Raw genomic sequence first — 15,675 nt, 5'->3', positions numbered from 1 at the left:
GCGTTACTCCAAGATTTCCTCCAGAAATTTGTCCAAGAATCGCTTCGGAAGTTCCTTTAGGGATTTCAGCAGGAAATCCTTTAATGATTGCTTCAAGAATTCCTCCAGGGAATCTTTCTGAAATTCTTCGAAATAATCTGTCAAAATTCCTCCTATAATGTCTAAAAAAAATCCGTCAGGAATTCCAACATTAATTCTGCTATGAATTTCTCTAGGAACTTCTCCAACAATCCCTATACTTCTTCTAGGAATTCCGCCAAAACCTTTCAACAGTTCTTCCATGAATTTATCCAAGGATTTCTTCACGAATTCCTCGAAGGATTCTTGCACGAACTCATTCAGGGATTCCTCCAAGTATTTCTTCAGTAATATCTTCAATGATTCCTCCAGGAAGTCCTGCAAGGATTCCAATAAGAATTTTTCAAAAAATCCTTCAAAATTTCGTCCAACAGTTTCTTCAAGACGTCTACAAACAGAAAATCCTCTACGCATCCCTTCAGCATTCCGTCATGAGTTATTCCAAGTTTTCCTCCACAAATTCATCCAAACATTCCTCCAGTTATTCCTCCAATGATTTCTCCACGAATTCTTCCTTGGATGCATCCGAAATTCCTCCAGGAATTTCTCCAAGGGAGAAACCTTGAAGAAATTTGTGGAGGAACCCTTGGACGAATGCGTGAAGAAATCGTGAAGAAATTCCTGGAGAATTCCTTAAGAAATATCTGGAGGATTTTTTAAATGAATTCCTGCAAGATTCTTTGAAGAAATTTATGTAAAAATTCATGGATAAACTCGTTGAGGAATCCTTGGGGGAATTCCTGAAGGACTCCTTGGAAGTATTCCTGAAGAAACTCTTGGAAGTATTCCTGGAGGAGTACTTGAGAGAATTTCTGGAAATACCCTTGAAAAAACTTCAGGAGGAATTTTTCGAGGGATTTCTGAAGTGATCTTCAGAGTTTTCCCTGGAAGGATTCTTGGAGGAATTTCTAGAGGTATTCGTGGGAAAATCCAGGAATCCTGGAGAAAGCCTTGAACAAATCATTGAAGAATCATTGGAGCTACTCCTGAAGTAATTCTTGAAGGGTGCTTGGAAGAATCCGTGAATGAGTTCGTGGAGAAATCCTGGAATAATTTTATTCTAGGAAGAATGCTTGGAGCAATCCTCGGAGAAATTTCTGGAAGAAACCTTAGAGGAATTCGTGTAGGAACCCTTGAAAAAATGCAGGGAGGAATTTATGTCGAATTCCGTGGAGGAATTTCTGGAGGCGTCATTGGAAAAAATCCTAGAGAAGTTGAAACGGATTCCCTGGAGGAATCTTTGGATGAACTCATTGAGAAGTCCTTGGAAGAATTCGTGTTGGATTCCTCGGAGTAATTCCTGCAGGAATCCTCGAAAGAATTAGTGGAGAAATTCTGGATGAAATTCGTCGAGGAATCCGTGAAGGATTTCGAGGAGAAATCCTTGGGAAATGTTTAGTGGAATTCTTGGTGGAATTCAAGCAATCTTTGGGAAAAAGTTTTGTAGGACTCCTTTAGTGGAATTCATTGAGTAATTTTCGGTAGAATTTCTGAAGAAATGTATCGAGGAATTCCTCGAGCAATCCCAGGAAAATTCCTGGAAGAATTTTCAAAAGAATTTTTATAATTCCTGGAGGACTCACTGATGGCAATCCTAGAGGCATTCATAGAGGAATTCTAGTTGAAATCCTTGGAGGAATTCCTGGAGACATGTTTGAAGGAATGCGTGGCGAAATACTTGGAAGGATTCTGTGGGGGGTTCATGGAGGAATGCTAGCGGGGATTCATGGAAACTTCGTGGATGAATTCCTGGTGAAATCCTTGGGAAAATTCCTGGAAGATCTTTAAGTGGAACTCCTACAAATGAAGATGTTTCTAAATGAATTCTAGAAGAAGTTCGTAGATGAGTTTTAAGTGAAATTCCTTGAAAAATTTCAGGATGGTCACTCGGAGATATTCCTGTGAGAATCCATGGAGAAATTCGTGGAAACATTCATCCATAAATTCTGAAATTCCTAGAGGAATCGCTGGAGAAATTCCTGGTGGAATCCTTGGAAGAATTCATGAAAGAATCCTTGGAGGCATTCTTGAATAATTCTTGAACGAATTTACGGAGGAATCCTTGTAGGAATTCCTGGATGATGCCTCGGAGGAGTTATTAATGGAATCCTTGGAGGAGCTTTGGGAGGAATCCTAGGAGAATATTGTGAAAGAATACCAGTAAGAAAAAGAATAAATTATTCAAAGGAATCTCTGTTGGAGTTTCTAGAGGAATTCTTGCGGGAGTTCCTTTAAGAATCCATGAGGAAGTTCCTAGACGTTTCCCCGAGAAAGTACCTAGTAGAATACCTGAGGGAATTCCTAAGCGCATTGCTGAGGAAATTCCAAGAGCCAAGACAAATCGCTTAGGGAATTCTTGGAGGAATCCCTGAGAAATTCCAAAAGAAATCCTCGAGAGAATTCCTGAAGAAATTCTCATTTTGGAGGAATGCTCGAGGGAATTCCTGAAAGAATTCACTCAGAGATTCCTCTTGAAACCCCCTCAGGGATACCTCTAGGAACTAAATAATGGATTCCAGAAAGAGCTCTCTCATGGATTCCCAAAAGGAACTCCCTCAGAAATTCTCGTGAAACTTCCTTAGGGATTCCTCCAAGAATTCCCTATGGGATTCCTCCAGAGTTTTTTTTTAAAGATCCCTATAGGGATTCCCTCAGGGATTCCTCTAGGAGCTCCTCAGAGATTCCCCTTGAAACTCCCTTATGGATTCCTCATTGAGTTCTTACAGGGATTTCATATAGACATTTGCTCAGAGATTCCTCCAAGAATTTCTTCCGGGATTCATCTGGAAATTCCTTGTGGGATTCCTCTGGAATTCCCCAACTAATTCTTCTGAGATTCCTTCAAGATTTCGTTCTGGCATTTTGAAGGATGTTTTTCCTGGGATTATATATCTAAGCTTTGAGTTCCAGTCAGATTCCACATGAGGTGCTTTCAAGATTTTTTCATCCACTCCTGCATGTTCACACTAAAATTGCATTCCTGTAGGGTGTCCCTAGAAATTTCCTTAGGATTTCCATAAGTAATTTCAAAAGGAATTCTTTCGGGAAGTTATAAGAAATTCCTTCTGGAAATTTCTCAGAAACTTCCTAGCAGTTTTTCTAGAAACACCTTCAAAAATTTTGCACAGATTCCTCTAGGAATTATGGATTTCTTTCAAAAATTTACCCAGTAGCTCCTCCAAGATTTTCCCAAAGATTTCTGCAGAAATTTCTCAAAAGTTTCCAATGGGAAGTGCCATTAGGAATTCTCCCGGAAACATCCTCATGAAGTCTTTTAGAAATTTCCTCAGGTATTTCCTCATGAATTTCCAAAGGATTTCCATTAGCTATTTTACCATTTTTTTTTACGGAGATTTATTCAGGAGTACCTTTGATAGTTCCCCTAGGATTTTTTTCAGTAATTCATCCAAGAGCTCCGCCATGAATTTCTTCGAGAATTCTGTCGTAAATTTCTTCAGGAATATCCCCAAAAATGCCTTCACGTGTTTCTCAGAAATTCCATCAGGAATTTTCTCAAGATTTCCATTTGAGAATTTCAAAAGCAATTCTTTCTGAGATTTCCCAGTAAGACTTTCAGAAAGTTTCTCAGAAATTCCTTCTAAACATTTCCCAGGAATAACTATCGGATTTTTTCCAGAAATTCCATCAAGAGTTCTTCCGAGATTCGTTCAGGAATTATCACATTAGAATGTGTTCATATAAATCCTTTCCTAAGAAAATAGTTAACAAATTTTCCCAAAAATGTCCCTCCCTTAAAAATTTCTAGAGAGATTCCTTCAGAAATTTCGCAAGGATTTTTGAAAATGTACCTGTAAATTCTTTCGTTTTTTTTCCAGAATTTTTGCACAATTTTCCTTAGGAACTCCTTCAAGAAATTTACATGGAATTTCTCAAAGAATTCCCTCGGAAGTTCCACAAACATTTCGTATGGAATTTTGTCGGTATTCTCGCAGCAATTCCTCCAAGAATTTCCTGAGGAATTTCTCCAGGAATTCGTCTAGGATTTTCTCTAGAAATTGCTACAAGTTTTCAACAAGGGAATCCAAAAGCAATTCTTTCAGAATTATCTGATGAACTTATTCAGGATATTTCCCATGAATTTCTTCAATGATTTTCCCTGAAAATATTTCACCAAGCCACGAGAGATTCTTCCGGAAAATTCCCCAAAACTTCCATTAAGAAATATTTTCATGTTTTTTTTTTCAATAATTTCCCCAGGAATCCCTTATGGAAATTCCCTCAGGAATGCTGTCGGAAATTTCCAGGAATTTCCACAACAATCCTCCAGCAATTTCTCCGGTCATTAATCTTGAAATGTCCCAGGAATTTCTGAAGGAATTTCTCCAGAATTACCGATAGGTTTTTTTTTTTGATAAATTCTCTCATAAATTTTCCCAGGAATTCCTCCAAAAGTGTTCCTAGGAATTCCTCCAAGAATTTCTCCAGGAATTCCTGTTGGAATTCTTTAAGAAATGTACGGAATTCTTCCAGGAAATTTCGCATGATTTTTTCGGGAATTTCCTTAGAAAATTTCCAGAGACTGTTTCAGGAATTTCGCCAGCATTTCCAATTTAAAATGTCCGCAGAAGTTCTGTAAAAAACTCTCAGAAACTCCTCTATGTATTTTCCCGGAAATTGCTGCTAAAATTCTTTCTGGATTCTCAGAAAAATCTTGGAGATATATAGAAAGTAAATCCTAGTGGAAATTAAAGTTTAATTTCTGGACAAAACCCCTCCCCCTGTTTAGGCTATACAAAATTTTCAAAATTTGTTTGGAGGGAAGAAATTCAGGTATAAAACTTAGTCGAAACCGCAAAAAGAACTCTTTGAGGAATCCCTGGAAAAGATTGTTTTTTCCTAATCAAATTCCTGGAAAACAGTAGAAGTTACTACGGGAAGCAGACGATCAGGAAGGAAGGAATCAATCCGAGAAAGCTAGTATAATATAGATTGTTTTGCCTTTCTCGTTCACTAGAGTGAACTGAAAGGCTATATGTTTACTCATAAAACGATAGAAGGCTCCGAGGACCAAGCCACATATACCAATCAACTCAGTTCGACGAATTGTGATGAATTTTACCGCATTGTTTGCTATTGAAAATGGTCCGGATCGATCGAGGCGTTCCGGAGTTATGGCCATTTCAGTGATCCGGACCAGCATCCATCACATCCGACTCATCAAACTGCGACGATTTTCGTAACCTTTAGAGCATGGTTGACGATTTTTTTGCGGAAATCAACACTGGAGACCAGGAACTTCACAATGCAGACCAAAACTCAAGAAGGCAGACTAATATTCAAGATGGCGGCTGGTAAATAGAGTTTTCGGCTGTAGAATCATGCAATATGGGTATATTTGGTTTGGGAAAGATGCCTGAATTCCAAAAATGGTGACCAGAATTTCTAAGATGGCTTTCTAAAATCCAAGATGGCGGCTTCAAATGCAAGATGGCGGCTGTTTAATGGAGTTTTAGGCCCAAAAACCATGCAATATGGGCATATCTGGTATGGTGAAGATGTCTGGACTCCAAAAATGGCGACCAAAATATTCAAGATGGTGGTCTAAAATCCAAGATGTCAGCTCCAAATTCAAGATGGCGGCTGTTAAATGGAGTTTGAGGCCCTAAAACCATGGAATAAAGGGTATATTTGATATGGGGAAGATGTCAGGATTCCAAAAATGGTGGCAACAAGAATATCCAAGATGGCGGCTCCAAATTGAAGATGGCGGTTATTCAATGAAGTTTAAGACTCTAAAACAATGCAACGCAATATGGGTATATTTGGCATAGGGATGATGCCTGGACTCCAAAAATGGCGACCAGAACATCCAAGATGTCGGACTTGAATCCAAAATGGCGGACTCAAATTCTAGATAGCGGTTTTTTCTTTAAAGTTTGAGGCTCAAACATCAAAAGCCAGATAAACGATATGATTAATGGTGCCATGAAATGGATTTCTGCCTAACGCATGAAAGGGCGATATTCATCAACATGTCACTTGAATTTTATTGAAATGGGTTTTTGAAGGCACGAGAAAGGTACCATTACCGCTACTTGGATTAATTAGGTTGTTTTTATCTCTAAAAAAATCAAGGGATTCTCGGTAAACGGAGTAGCTAATGTTAGCAGAACGCGGAATTTAATCATTCAATTGTTTATCTCTGCTAACCATATCGGTGTTTGTTCGATTAGAAATCACTTTCAATATTACGAATCAAAAAAGAACGATATAAATTCTTAAGTAACGAAATGCCAAGAGCGATTCATCATTATTTCTCAAATTTCGTTCAATGGAAAGTGAAACCATTCTGAATAGAACGAACACAATTTTGTCCCATCGCAAAACCGAAAAAAAAATCTTTTCTTTCGTCTTCCTTCGTCCCGATCCTCCGATCCGTCCGATGCCATTCAGTTCGTAAAAGTTCTTCCCAGTTTGTTCAATAAAAGATTTCTTTTTCACTGCACACGAGGATGCAGCGCAGGATGGGGGAGGACATCGCAAAACGGAGAGGAAGAACCACTTGTGCAAACCGAGAAGACGACCTCCTTGCGATTTCCTTAGAATGCTCGGTCGGGAGCCCATAATCCACACAGGTTTAATAAAATTCAAATTGCACCAGCACCGCAGCAGCAGCACACCTGGAAGACAAGGATTTCCACAACTGTTTGTAAATGACACAGTTTCGAAAGTCAAGGTTGGATTCTTTTCAGATTTATGTATTTTCACATCTTTTTCAGAATTCTATAAACATAACCTTATACTTAAATTGCTACGGATTGGTTGCAAACTTAACATCTAAAAGATCATCGTCCTTACTCTTTATGGGGTAATAAAAACTAGCAGTCACTGGTTTAGCGTTGTCGCCTTAAACTTAGGGATAAATGCAGCACGATTTGCGCAAGAATTTCAACAACTTGAACATTCGGTCGGACGAACAAACGAACGAACGGATCATCAATCATCGTTGCATCACCGAAGCTCGTCGTTCGCCGACCGGTAATTATACATACTAAACTCGCTTAAACAGTAGGAGGAGAAACCGTTTTGACTAGATTTCGGCTGTTTTTTAGTTTTCCACTGGCAGTAGTGTAGTTACTGAGGAGACTTGAGGACTCAAGCTTCCTGTTGTAGTTGTTAGGTAGATATAGTACAGTCTGTTTGTTCTCGGGGTGCGCGAGGGGCTCTCGGGCGGCGGCCTAACGGTACGGAGCAGCGCACCGATGCAGCCGGCTCTGAGGACTCCAGCGTAGATGACAACTTTTCAGGTTGGTCCAACGGGACCGCGATAGTGGTGATCGCGGTGTGGAGTCACTCGTGGGCGCGTTGATTCAGCTCAGCCGCGGAGCTCTCGGCAGTACGTCCGTTCGGGTACGAAGGCGCATTGTTTTTTTGGTTTATCTGTAATTGACGGAGAAGAAAGAAAATGTCTGGATAAGATTTCTGAGGATGTTTGAGGGTTAGAGAGCTGTAAAGTTTTCCCGGAAATGACACTTACCTCATAGTAATTGATTGATGGAGGGATCACTGCTGTTGCTGCCACCAGGTGATTGCGTCGAGAAGTTCCTCGTCCTCTGGATTTTGAGGACTCAGTTCCTCCTCGTACTCATCCTGGTAGATTTCCGACTTGTAGACTTGTTGATGGGTTGCCATGGTGTGGATGTAGTTGTTGTTGCCACTGGGGCTGAGGCTGGTCATTCCCGGAATCAAAGTCTGGAGGTGTTGCTGCTGATGTTGCTGAGGATGCTCCGAGGTGTACGAAGGAGCAGGCGAGGTAGATGGATCCACGTAGATATCGTAAGGTTCGTGTTTGAAAACAGTTCCTCCCGTTTGCGAGTAAGAGTTCTCCGAGATTTGCGACGGAGCTGGCGAAGAGGCAGTCGAAGACTCGGACATGGTTCCGTAATAGGAACTCGATGAAGACATCTGGCTCAGGCTGGACTTCTGATGGTTTTCGCTGTTCTCATCCAACATCTTCTGTAGACTACGAATGTACTCCACGGCCATGCGTAGCGTGTCTACTTTGCTGAGTTTCTTGCTAGCTCCACGACCTCCGTTGGACAAGGCTGTCACTACTGCTGGTGGAATGTGCTGGCGCAGGTTTGCGAATCCATTGTTCACTTGTTTCACACGGTTGCGCTCACGAGCATTCCTCCGCTGTACGGAAGCTGCTTGCTGAGGAGTCGGTGCATACGGCAACCCGCAGTACGCATATTTCTTCGCCGTAGGAACTCCTGATTTGCACTTTAATCCAACTCCTTGCGGCAGACTCGTCACCATCATAGGGGCTGGTGCGATCGGTCGCTTCCCATGGTGATTGATCGGTTTGTGCTGCTGCACCAGAATGCAGTTGTTCGGCAGAATATTATGTATGTTCTGACCCAAGGCCATGCTTCTCATTACCGCAGCCATCTGATAATTCACTTAACACTGTTGTGTACGAAAAGTCCTCTGATCACACTCTTCTATCTTCTCTTAGCCCACAACTTCCAAACACTTGCACCCGGACACGCAACTTGCTCCTACCACTAGTTTTTTCCCAGATGTTTTCGAAACGAAAGCTGCTCCCGAAATGGTACCTTTTCGTCCTAAGCCCTTGCGTTTTGTAAGCACGCACTCCCGAAGGTACCTGCTCCGAAGGGACCTCCACCAACACTCTCTCACTGCTGCTGCTGCTAACTTGCCTGCTCCTCCAATTCTCTCATTCGCGCAGGTCCTTCCGCGCGCACATGTGCAGCAGGATCACCCCCGTCCCATCATCCACCCGCACCTCACCCCATCAGCACGGTATTCCACCTTGGTTCGGCAGCATACTCTCTCACCAGAAGTCAGGCGCTCTCTCTCACAATCCAGCTCAACATCGGCTCAGCCTGCAACCCAGGGCGCACCGCAGACTTGAGCCGAGCGGAACCCGAACAAGCGAACCGACGACTGGGACGCGTGCCGCCAGAGCAGTCGCATGGCTCAAACTGTCTCAGCTGTCCTTCCCTCCTCGTCGTCGTCCACCTCGCTCCACCACCCGACCAACCCATCCAGCCGTTTATGTTGCGTTGCGTCCGGGAGCGCGACCGAAACAGCAAACCATCGTGATCGGGAGGGGTCGGCTGGCGGCGGGTGGATGTGGCGTTGCGCAGATGCTTCTTCGGGTTGGAGTCGCGCGCGCTGCCGCACCGGCGACGACGACGACGACGACGACGCAAAAGCTGAATTCGGTTCGAACCGAACGTCTTCTTATTGGCGGCGTGCTGCCACTGACGACTGGATGGTCCTACCGGCTACGGACGGCAAGGCGGCTGTAAGCACAGTCGTAGTCGCCGTCGGTGCGAAAGGTGGAATACGCACAAGGCAGAGGATGAGAAGGAGGCGGATGGTCGAAATTTGATAGCATGTTGCTTCTTATTCGAAGTGATTCGGTTGCTGGGACGGTGACGATGACGACGACGGTGCTGATGGTGGTGATGATGACGATGACGGTCGTCATCGTCGATGACTATCTCGATGATGATGATGATTGTTTTGGGAATGATGGTTAATGATGATACGAAGGATGGTGTGCAAAGGGATCACGATGAGAGGATCGAATGCGGTGGAATTGTTTTGAATGTTGATGCTGGATGCTGGATGCTGCGTGGATGAAGACAAAGATGCAGAGAATATCTTTTGAGACTTAAGAGAGTTTGGTCAGTTGCACGTGCACCTCCATCGAGGATGCTGCGTTTGGGAGATGCTCGTGTGAGATGAGGTCGCAACAAATCGAATAGAACCTAATATTTACGTAAAATATCGATAATGGTTTGGGTTTATACTGCTAAGTATGGTTCATTCTAATGGAAAAAAAATGGAAAAATGCTGATTGGTAATTAACACGTACTTAAAAAATATAATAAGTAGAATAATCGTACAGAAAGGCGTACAAAAGCATTCATCGCAAATTAAACCTTGAAAAAACTCAAGCCATTTTTCTGGAAGTTCCTTCAGAAGTCCTCCAGGGATTGTTGCATAAACTCCTTATAGAAATGAGTGTAATCAGTTATGTATCTTTTAACTCCGCCCTATTTTGCTTATCCTTTGACAGATACGCGTATTTCGACTACCACTTGTAATCTTCCTCAGTTGTAGTGACATTGCAACTGTGGATAACTGACACTGAGGAAGATTACAAATGGTAGTCGAAATACGCGTATCTGTCAAAGGATAAGCACAATAGGGCGGAATTAAATTGTACAAAACTGATTACAATCATTCGAAGAGGGTATTCTGCTTAGAGGACTCGAAAAGTCGGTACAAGATCCTTATAAGATTTATTAAGACCTTTCTTCTCCTGAGATTCTCTCAGGAACACTGGAACAAGAACTGTTTGGCGTTTCTCCAGACCTACCGAAGCTCTCCAATTCTTTCAGGTATTCATTCGGAGTTTCCTTCAAACAATTTTATTCGTTCAGAAATTTCTTTAGTGATTCTTTCATCAATTCCTCCAGTATTTTATTTCTAAATGTATGAAGGATTTCTTCTAGGCAGGATTTTTTTCAGGCATTACTTCAGACATGGCTTTTGAGATTTTCATTCACTAATCCGCTTAGGAATTATGCAAGAAATTCTTCACTGAATTTCTACAGAGCTATCCCCAGGAGTTCTTCTAGGGATGCCTGCAGGAAATACTTCCAGAAATTTATTCAGGGTTTCTTCCAAGAATGTTTTTCACTCTGTCTGTTATTTTTACAGGAATTCCTACTAAATGCGATTTGATAATCCTTCAGAACTTGCTCTGCGGTTTCTTACGAATTTTTCTTAAAGGTGTCTTAGAAAACTCTTCCAAAAAATAATCTCTATCAACTCCTTTAGACATTTTTTAAAACGTTTTTATCTACATTCTTTCCAAAGTTCCTCAAGAAGTTTCTTATAACGTTCTTTAAGGAATTCCTTCAAAGGAATCTTGAGGATATATGGAATAATTTCTTCAGATATCGTTTCAGGGAATGTCTTCAGAAAATTTGAAAAATTTCCTCCAAGAATCTCCAGAAATATATCTAGGAGTTTTTCCACTGATACCTTCAGAAGATTGTGCGGAGATTCCTTTAGATATTTATTTATGGATTCTTCCAGTAATTACTATGGCAGTTTCCGAAAAGATCCATGGATGAATCTACAATGTAGTACCAGGAGGTATTTGTTACGGAACCACAGATACAATTGAAAAATGAATCCTTCTAGGAATTTCTGCAGGATTGAAGCATTTTATAGAGGAGTCTCTGAAAAAAAAAATACAAAGTCTGAGGATCTCCTTTCTTGAAATTCTTGAATGCCTCAAATGCAAAGCAGTCTCCGGAGATATTTCTGAACGAATTCATTGAGAAATATCTGACAGAATCTCTTCGACATCTTCTGACGAAATCTCATGATGAATCCTGTAGCAAAAAGAACTAATTTGGTCTAGTCTTGCTGCAAGAATACGTAACGATTTATTCGCACTTTCCGATACATATAATGATATATAACTGGATGCGTATGGTTTGATACTTTATTCATAGCTAACTGGTCCTAAAGGAATACCTGGAGAATTTCTGGACAAAAACTAAAGGAGTTCCTGTAGAAATTCTAAGGGCTATTTTTGGATAAATTTTTGAATCAATTCCCTGAAAAAATCGTGAATCTTTAGACAACCTGAAAGACTCCTTTGAAAATTCTTAAAAAGTTCACTCGAGTTTCTTCCAGAAATTTATACAAGATATCCTTCGAAAACCCTTCCATGCATTCTCACCGATTTTTTTTTCTAAATGGATTCCTTTTAAAATGTTTCCCAGGAATGTAATTCCTGCAGTAATATTTGGAAAAACTTTTGGAGGAGTTCTTTGCGAAATTCCTGGTGGATAGTTTGGAGGAACTCTTAACAGAATTTTTTAAGTAATTCATGGATAAATTCTTGAAGGAATTCTTGGAAGAAGTCTTGAAGCAGATCCTGCAAAAATCCCTTAAGATTCTCCGAGGAAGTTGGAAAGTTGCTCATGAAGCATTTTCTTGGAGAATTTCTGGAGGTTTTCTGAAGAATCTTGGAGCAATTTCTAGAGATTTTTTTGGATGAATTCTTAAAGAAATTTCTTGAAAAAAATCCCTGGAGATATTTCTGGCGAAATTCAAGAAGGAATGCTTGGAGCAATTCCTGAAAGAGTTCCTGCAGTAATTTTAGGGGGAATTTCTGGCGTAATAAGTTAGGAAATTTTTGTAGGAAATATTGGAGAAACCCATGAAAGAGTACCCGGACGATTTCTTAGAGTAATCCCAGAAGCATTTGCTAAAGATTTCCTGATGGATCCTTGAGGTATGCAAGGAGCAATTTCTGGAGAAACTCATGAAAAAAAAAATATAAAACCACGGGGACATTCCTGGAAGAACTCTTAGAAGAATTTATGAGGAAGTTCCTGAAGGAATTCCTGAAGTAGTTTCTGTAAGAATTCCTTGAAAAATTTCATAACGAATCCCTGAAGGAATTTCTGGAGAAATGCCTAAAACAAATCTCGGAGGAAACCATGGAGTAATTCAATGATTTTTTTTGGCAGTTTCCTGGAGGAATTCTTCGAAGAATTTCTGGAGAAACTACTAGAGGTATTCTTGGAGGCATTCCTTGAGCAATTATTGGAGGAGTTCCTGGTAAAATTCATAGAATATTTCCTGAAGAAATGCTTGGGGAATTTCTTGCAAGAAGTTTTGGAGGACATCCTGGAGAAATTCTTGTGGATGAATACCTAGAAGGATTCTTTGATGAATTCTTGGCATAAGTTATAGAGGAATATCTAGAAAAATTTCTGGAGGGATACTTAAAGGATTTTTGGGAGAATCCTTGGAGGAATTCCTGAAAGAATTTTCGAGGAATTTCTTGAGAAATTTCTTCTGGAGGAATTCTTGGAAGAATATCTGAAGGGATTCTCCGTGGAATTCTTGGCGAAAGTATTGGAGAAATTCCTGAAGGAGTTTTTGGAGGAACTTTTAAAGGAATTCTTCGAGGATTTCCTGGAGAAATTCTTGGAGTTATCCTTGGAGAAATTCTTGGAAGAGTTTCTGGAGGAATGCTTTGAGGAATTCCTTAAATTAGTTTTGGAGGAATTCTGAAAGAGATTCCTGTAGGCATTTCTGGAGCAAGTTCTGGAGGATTTCCTGGAGAGTTTTCATGAAAAATTTCCCCAAAAATCCCTGGAGATCTTCTCGAAGCAATCCCGAAATGAATTTTTGGAGTAATCCTTGGTGTAATTCCTGAAATATTTTTTTAGGATTTTAAGGATTTTTAAATGAATTCCTGGAAGAACTTTAAAAAAAATTCCAGAGGAATGTTCGGATTAATGCCAAGAATAATTTCTCGAGAACTTCTCGGTTTTGAGGTGTTCCTGGAAAAATTCCTGGAGGGGTTCTTGGATAAAATTCTTAACAGAAGTCTTGGAGTACTGCAAAATCGTGAAAACAAATGAGTATAGAGTGTAGAGAAACAAGAGTAGAGCCTGCGGACTTTAAACGTCTTAATTCCAGAATATTTAGAATGACGTAGATCACCAAGTGAATATAGCAAAGTTATTATAATTGCAATCACAGGCTCTTGCTATTATAATTGCGCAGATTATATTCGGCGAGCATTCGCTCCAATGAAAATGTGCTACAGAATTCAAAAAAACCATGAAGACCTTTTGTATGTCATTGGACGCATAAATAACAACACAAAGCGATTCTCGTAATATTCTGGGATACAACATAAATAATCGTGAAAGATTTACACCGATAAAATAAAAAGATACTAGAGCAGAGCTTAAGGGTCTTAATCCCAGATTAGATTGGATGACCTTAATCACCAAGTAAATGTTGCATTGTGCTCTGAGGCTCCAAGAGTAGCGTAGATTACCGTCAAGGCACCATTCACCGTGGATCTAAGAGGATTCAGGGCAAATAAGGGCTGTCATTTGACACCAGTCTTACAAACATTGTTGGTGCCGCTTTTAATTGCCTTCATTATAGGTTAAAATTAAAGCAATATCCACAGAAGTAGAAAATTTTTCACAAAATTTGGTGATATAGTGCAATTAGTAAAGGGTAGTAGGGTCGCCTAATTCCGTGGTAGGTCACCATTCACCGTGGTAGTAGGGACCCATTCACCGTGTATGAGAAATTTTATTCTACTTTGTTTAAAAATGATCTAAACAACCCAGCCAAGGGAATTTTCTTCGTTTAAATTCATTTCAAGTAATAACTTGCAAGATTTTATTAGAAAAACGAATGTTCAAATTTTCGATTTTTTTTAGATATATGGGACAATATGGGGCACGGTGAATGGAGACCATTGATTTTTAGGGTACCCATTTACCGTGCCTTTTTGTTTCAATTAAAAAGTACGAGTAATCGTACTTTCTTGTTAAACTTACTTCGGTATTGCAAAATACATACCTGATATGTGAATTTAATTGCTTCTTGGTGGAATAAAAACGTTTCTACATTTAGTTTATCGCTTAAATCACCTTAGCGCAGTTTTCGTTTTTTTACTATGAATGCAGTGAACGAGCAGAAACCCGCTTCATGTAAACACACTTTAGTGTCAAAATGATACTTTTAAATGTTTCTAATAAGCGTTTTGACATGGTAACAATACATTAATGTTGTATTGGTGAAATTGAAGGGAAATTGTCATATCATTCAATCATAATATGGAAATAATGAAAAAATATTCGAAGGCACACGGTGAATGGAGCCCCCACGGTGAATGGCGACTTGACGGTATATTCCGCGAGCATTCTCTACAGCAAAAATATCCAAAGATTTACAGATATTGCGACCAAAACTTCTGAATACATTGGGGTCCATTTACATGCCAGTGGACACCCAACTATCAATACTACTCGTAATATTATGAGGGGCAACAGACAAAATTGTTAAGGAATTATGCTGAAAGACTGGAAAGAAACAACAATGACCTTGAAGGCCCTAATTCCAGAATAGGCAAAGCCTGGAATATCCCACTATAATTGTGCACTGAGGCTCCATCAGCAGTAAAGACTACATTCCATGAATATTTTTTTTAACAATTGGATTTTTAAGCGATGTTGAGATAATTCTAAATCTGCACGCCAAACTAAGCCGAAATCCAAATTTTCATGAATTTTGGAACCCGGGAACCGATTTAAAAATCAATTTGAAGTTTGTATGGGAGCGATTTGTCGGATCACCCCTCGTCGGATTTTGTACTGGGCGGAGCTGTCAAGCAGTTGCTCAGCTGTCAAAAGGTGATTTTAATAAATCTTTTTGAAATTGATTTTAGGTATCAAAACAAAGTTCTAAAAATCTGAAAAAAAATCATCGTTTTGGGGGCAGAAAATTATCACTTTGAAATTTTGAGCTATACATTTACAACATGGCTGCCGAAGCTGATGATGCCGTACGCAGACTTAGGGCAAAAAATGGAAATTTTAAGGGAATAACTGAAGAACACTTTGACAAAATTTCCAAAGAAACCACTGGAGAATTTTCTGGAAGAATATGGGATATTTAGTTACCGAAAAACTTTTAAACCTAATTTCTAAAGAAAATTGTGGACCGATTTTGAATGTTATCCATAGAAGAATCCAA

The 15,675-nt window shown here is 40.1% G+C and overlaps 1 protein-coding gene across 1 annotated transcript; it reads right to left on the bottom strand.

Moving 5' to 3' along the window:
• Positions 1-6,770: 6,770 nt before the first annotated feature.
• LOC109427351 (achaete-scute complex protein T3-like) lies at positions 6,771-8,848 on the bottom strand. The gene is made up of 2 exons (XM_019702883.3): positions 7,577-8,848; positions 6,771-7,479 (listed from the first exon to the last, which is right to left on the bottom strand). Exon 1 carries the CDS (start codon positions 8,488-8,490, stop codon positions 7,603-7,605), a length of 888 nt encoding a protein of 295 aa, XP_019558428.2. The 5' UTR covers positions 8,491-8,848; the 3' UTR covers positions 6,771-7,479; positions 7,577-7,602.
• Between the last annotated feature and the right edge of the window lie 6,827 nt (positions 8,849-15,675).

The sequence above is a fragment of the Aedes albopictus genome, chromosome 1 (assembly GCF_035046485.1).
Source record: "Aedes albopictus strain Foshan chromosome 1, AalbF5, whole genome shotgun sequence".
NCBI lineage: Eukaryota > Metazoa > Arthropoda > Insecta > Diptera > Culicidae > Aedes > Aedes albopictus.
The sequence above is the reverse complement of the archived record's forward strand: the minus strand, read 5'-3'. Positions and strand labels throughout refer to the sequence as shown.

Coding starts and splice junctions, on each gene's coding strand:
- LOC109427351 (XM_019702883.3), bottom strand. CDS start 8,490: ATGGCTGCGGTAATGAGAAGCATGGCCTTGGGTCAGAACATACATAAT.